General features: G+C 47.9%; 1 protein-coding gene across 1 annotated transcript in view; it reads left to right on the plus strand.

Moving 5' to 3' along the window:
* The first annotated feature begins 3457 nt into the window (after window positions 1-3457).
* The window catches only part of ITGB5 (integrin subunit beta 5), a 55182-nt gene continuing 53596 nt past the window's right edge, over window positions 3458-5043 (plus strand). Inside the window, exon 1 of the mRNA XM_008638236.2 lies at window positions 3458-3628. Coding sequence (XP_008636458.2) covers window positions 3473-3628 — 156 coding nt within the window. The 5' untranslated portion in view covers window positions 3458-3472. The remainder of the gene's footprint in view (window positions 3629-5043) is intronic.

The following is a 5043-nucleotide window of genomic DNA, read 5'->3' on the forward strand; positions in this document are numbered from 1 at the left end:
CAGCCACTTCTGTTCAGGGATAAGCACTTCCCCGGGATGTTTGCCTGAGCGCTATGTGTAAATCGATGGGATGAGCAGCAGCAGCAGCAGAAAGCCACACACGGGCGCCCGCCCTGCCGGTGACCGGTCTCCACGCTCGCACCTTGTATCATCCAGCCCTGTCCGCTTGGCACCAAGAGGGAGAGGTCCTTGTCCCCCGTGGGGATGCTCCCACGGTTTCCACACACATAGATGAATTGCAGTGCAGTGTGTAACTCCGCTCCAGCAGTTCTGGAGATGGGGTTTCTCTCCTCTCTGAGTGCTCGGGGAAGCTTTTTAATGAGAAGGGTGCCCACAAAATGCCTAAGCCCACCATTCCAGTACTTACTGTCAGTGCTTGATACTTTAATGAATGCTCTTAAGAAGAGGCTTATCTTGCAGAGTGCTGTGGCACATGATTGTGAAAGCTCAGAAAAGGTTTTCTTAACTTCTTTTTGGTGTGTGTCTGGTCCATGAAATTGATGGTTCAGTATTGCAGCAGACCATCTTGGGGACAAGTCTCTTAGAATGCTTATTGCAAGCACAGGTAAAATGCTCTTTTTTCATGCTTAGCTGTATAAAGTGCATCTCTTTCTTTTTTTCCTCTTCTCTGTCTTCCCTAAGCAAGCTAGTACATTCACCTCTGTTTGAAGAGCTGCCCAAACTAGGATTTCTTGCAGAACAGGTTTAAAATGAGGTCTGATTGCCTGGAGCATCTTTATGAGTAAATTTGCTGAGTACCTTTCATGAGAGTTTCCTATCTTGCTCTGCATCTGTAGTTTGATGTATTAAAATCTCCACAGTCTGGTGGGATACACTGTCTTCCTCTGCTTTTTGGGCTCTCCTGCAGCTCAGTCCAAGAGAAGGATGTCATTTGGAGATGTTCTTTGTGCTTGCTGGACACTACTGTGCAAAATAAGTAGGGTGCAGGGTTTAGGACTAAGTGGCATCAGTACGAAGGACTATGTGGGCTGTGCAGCTCAGCAATCCAGGGGGGGTGGATTATTTGCCTCCAGAGTAATCCCAGCTAAATCCTGGATAGAATTTTCCCCATTATAAGAAGTTTAGTTGATTTTTCAGGAGTGGTTTCATTAAATGTATCACAGTCAAAGAGCAGACTGAGTTCCTTCTAGTCTCACTGGGTGACTTGCCCCAGTATCTGCAAGGATCTGGACTGGCATGAGCATCATCAGGTCCTTCCTCTGCCTGATTCAGGAAAGACTGCACTGAATCAAGCACAGCAAAGACTTGCATCTGGAAAATCCTGCATGTTTCTACTCCAGCTCAAAAAGCTCAGGTTTCAGTCTAAAACTGGAGGGCTTCACAAAGCTCTGTTTTCACAACAATGCTGGAAATGGTTTAGTGTTGCTACGGAGTGGAAAGAAAAGCATACTTGGAAAGTTCAAAAGCTGCCACCGGGAAGAATGTCACCCCATGGCTGGCCACAGGAGCGTGGGCTGCTTTGGTCATGGTGCGCAGTGGAAGGAGGAGACCTTGCTTTTCAGCCAGCTATTACTGTGACTAAGTAAACTCTCAAAAATCCAGCAGTCGGGAATGGAGGTAAATATTTCCATGTGGATGGGCAAGTGAAGCTGTGGGAGAGCCAGGCCTGGGTAGCCAGGGTATGAATGCAAGTATTTGCTGTGTAAAGTCCATTATTTCTGCTGGGTTACCCTGTGCATGGCTGCCAGAGCAGCAGCTCTCAAGGAGAGGCTTTGGGCCACGTTTTAGGGTTTGCAAATGCAAGTGTTAATTGCTGTCTAAATTTTAACTCAGTTGAACAAGTTACATTTTGCTTTATACTATTTCTGTTTTGAGCTCTTGAAATGTCCAGGAGCTGGAATATAACTTCTGAATGGGAACAAGGAATGAAATGTCTGGGTATGTGGTAACAGCCAGAAGGAAAAAAAACCCACACTCTTTAAGAAGGCTCTTGTTTGGTATGAATGAGCCCAAGGAGCCTGTTTGAATGAGAGCCATAGAGAGAGTGCAGGGCTTGGCTCTCTGGGGTCAGAGTTAACCACCTTGCGGGCAGCAGAGACCCGTCAGTGCAGGGCTCTGGCACAGTCAGGCCTCTGCGGTGACTGAGAATGACTGACAGGACCTACTTATCCTCCTTTTGTTTCTAGTCCAGGGCTTGCTAGGTTTTCCTCCAGCTGTCCAGCTTGATTCACTGTTTCCTGTGCTCACAGCCCAGCCCCTTATGGGAGCAACCCAGGCAGCTTTTCATTTCTCGGTGCAATATTCACGTGGGATACAGCAAAAATCCTTCTTCCAAAGCTCTCATGGCAGAAAGTTCTTGGGACAGGAGAAAACTCCATGTGGCTCTTCAGCAGCTATTGGCAAGTCTGTGGAATCTGCAGATTGCACCCCGTAGCAGCGTGGTGCGCTGGTATCTGCAGATGCAACTGGCTGAAAATAGGGGCCTGACAATGCTTTTATTGACATTTGGGTTGGAAAAAATAGCAGACTGGGAGTTCAAGCCTGAGGCGTTTCATTTGGAGTGTGCAGCCTCTGTGCTGAAACCTCAGTTGAAGATTTCTTTAATCATTTATTGACAGTGGAAGTTAATAGCTGCACCCGGGGGAGCTGGGCCATCAGTGGTATCGAAGGGCACGTTCACAGCCACAGGCAGGCTTGAACAAGCTGCTGCATTCAAAGCCCATACCACTGATGTCTACTTCAGCTTTACCTGTGTGGTTCCACTTCATTTTTAAAGCCCAAAGCCCAAATTGTGGATTTTGTAAGTGAAACTCACTCGAGACCCCTTGTGCTGCTGGACACCAGCAATCCAGGAGCTGATGCTCCTGCTGGGATCACGGGCAGGGAGAGCCCTCGTTGTCTTCCACCCCTGCTGCCTTCCTTGGACATGTCCCAGTGCAAACACACTGCAAGGCTTAACCTGGATATCCTGTGGAAATGTCTCTCGTAGTAAAATAAAAGTAATTTAATGTAACATGAATCTGCTGTGAAAATCACCTGTGCGGAAAGGGGAGATGGATGTGTTTCAAGAGTGCTTTAATATGAAAATTCTGGGGAGAGGCTCCCCCATATATTCAGCTAGAAAAAATGAGAAGATATGCCTAAAGATGTGACTTTAAAAATCAGCGTCTTGGGGGCTTTTGGACAGCCAGCTCTGTGTTTCAGGCTGGTCAAACAGTTATTGCATTCTGTCCACAGCAATGGAAATACTTCATTAGGATGATGAGTAGCTGGACTCTTTGATTAACCAGAAACCATTGAAAAAGAGTGAAGAAAAATCACCAGATTCAGTAATATTTTAGAGGTTCTCAGCACCCCAAAGCAAGTTGCTGTCCTTTTCATTTACCTTTGGGAAGGAAAAGAAAACAAGACCTCCTTACAGGTGAAGAAAGATTTACAGCTTCTCCTGCCTTTTAGGCTCCTAGGAGATTATTTGCTCTTGTTTGAACTTACAGTATGTTTAGCATTAAGAATGTCTCAGAGCATCCCTAAACACTGTTTTGGAGTAACCATTCAGCCCATCCTCTTCTCTCTTGCTGAAGGTCTCAATCTGTGCACCAGTGGAAGCGCCACGTCCTGTGAAGAGTGTCTCCTCATCCATCCCAAGTGTGCCTGGTGCTCCAAGGAGGTAGGTGGGCACACCTCGTTTGTCTTGCATGCTTTCTGTAAGGCTGGAAGAGAGTTCTTTTCTCACCTTGCCTGTTCCTGACTCAGTCCCATGATAGAAGGAGGGGGCGAGGGCAGCGGGTGCTCCATGCCGTGCGTGTTTTGGGTGTATGTGACTCCTCAGCTCTTTGACATCATAGGAAATAAGTGTTTGACCCCACTGGCCCCCATGCACCCTCAACAGAGCAGCACTGTTCCTTCAGTCCCTCTGTCCCTTCAACCACCTTCTTGTTTTCGGTGGATGCTGGATCCCTGCATGGACTCTGTGTTGCAGGGAGCCTTGCTCCTAAGCTCTCTCCCTAAAAAGCCCCAAGCCTCTGGCTGGTGTCCTGCTACGTGTCCCTTGTTGCGTGGCCTGGCCTGGCATGGGCTCTTTGTCTGTAACAAAGATAATTCTCCTTTCTGAATCTATTGTGTCATTTTGGGGGTGTGACCCATGCTTCTGGCATTGGTGCCATGAGTTGCATAGAGTAACCGAGCACTTCAGAGGGAAAATACATCCTTCCGTTGATGGTGAAGCTGCTTATCCTTATTCAATTGCACCTCTTTCTTTGTGAGGAATTGCAAATACCTCCCCCTGCTCCCTAGGGGCTGCTCATGAGTTTAGATTTATATATATAATCCAATATATGTCTTATCAAGTAGACTTACAATTTCTAGAGAACAAGGTATGTGAAAGACCTGATAATGTCTGATGCATACAAAGCAGTTGCCTGCTTAGTCCCTATCCTAAGTGTTCAAGAGAGACTTTTGGATGCTTTCAGATGCATGGAAAAACCATGCCTTGCAGGCACAGCTGCTGTGTCAGGAACCAGGTTTGGGATGTGAGAATCCCAGAGCAGGGGATGATCTTGAACCTCTCAGGGGGCATGGCCAGTGGCTGTTCTGTTCCCTGCTGACCCTTATTCCTCTACTGTGGCCATCCCTGTCCCCTTTTGAGCACTCACTTCACCTTCCAGCTGCAGCTGGTGTTGCTGAGCTGAGGATGCAGGTACTGCCCCCTCTGCTGTTCCCATCCCTCCTCCTGCCAGGGCTGCTTGGGGCAGCTGCAGCTCCAGGGCAGAGGATGGGGTTGGGGATAGAGATGGATGTGGGACGAAGGCGACTTCCAGTCCCCCTGGTTTGGCTGGGTCTTGGGGGGGTAGGCCAGCCACTGGCTCTCCAGGTCTGTTTCACTGGATTTTTCACTCCTAAGCACAGTTGCAGCTCTCCAAGGAAAACCTTGTAACGCTGCAAACACCGCACTGCCTGACAGCATAATAGCTTTCATGGGGTGTTTTTTTCCAGCAAGGCAATTGGTGTGCAGAAGGGAAAGGGTGAAGCAATAGATCTTGCTTCTGACACATCTTGTAAACAGCTGTAAGAGCTCCTCTGCCA

Source organism: Corvus brachyrhynchos, unplaced genomic scaffold (genome assembly GCF_000691975.1).
Source record: "Corvus brachyrhynchos isolate BGI_N302 unplaced genomic scaffold, ASM69197v1 scaffold126, whole genome shotgun sequence".
NCBI lineage: Eukaryota > Metazoa > Chordata > Aves > Passeriformes > Corvidae > Corvus > Corvus brachyrhynchos.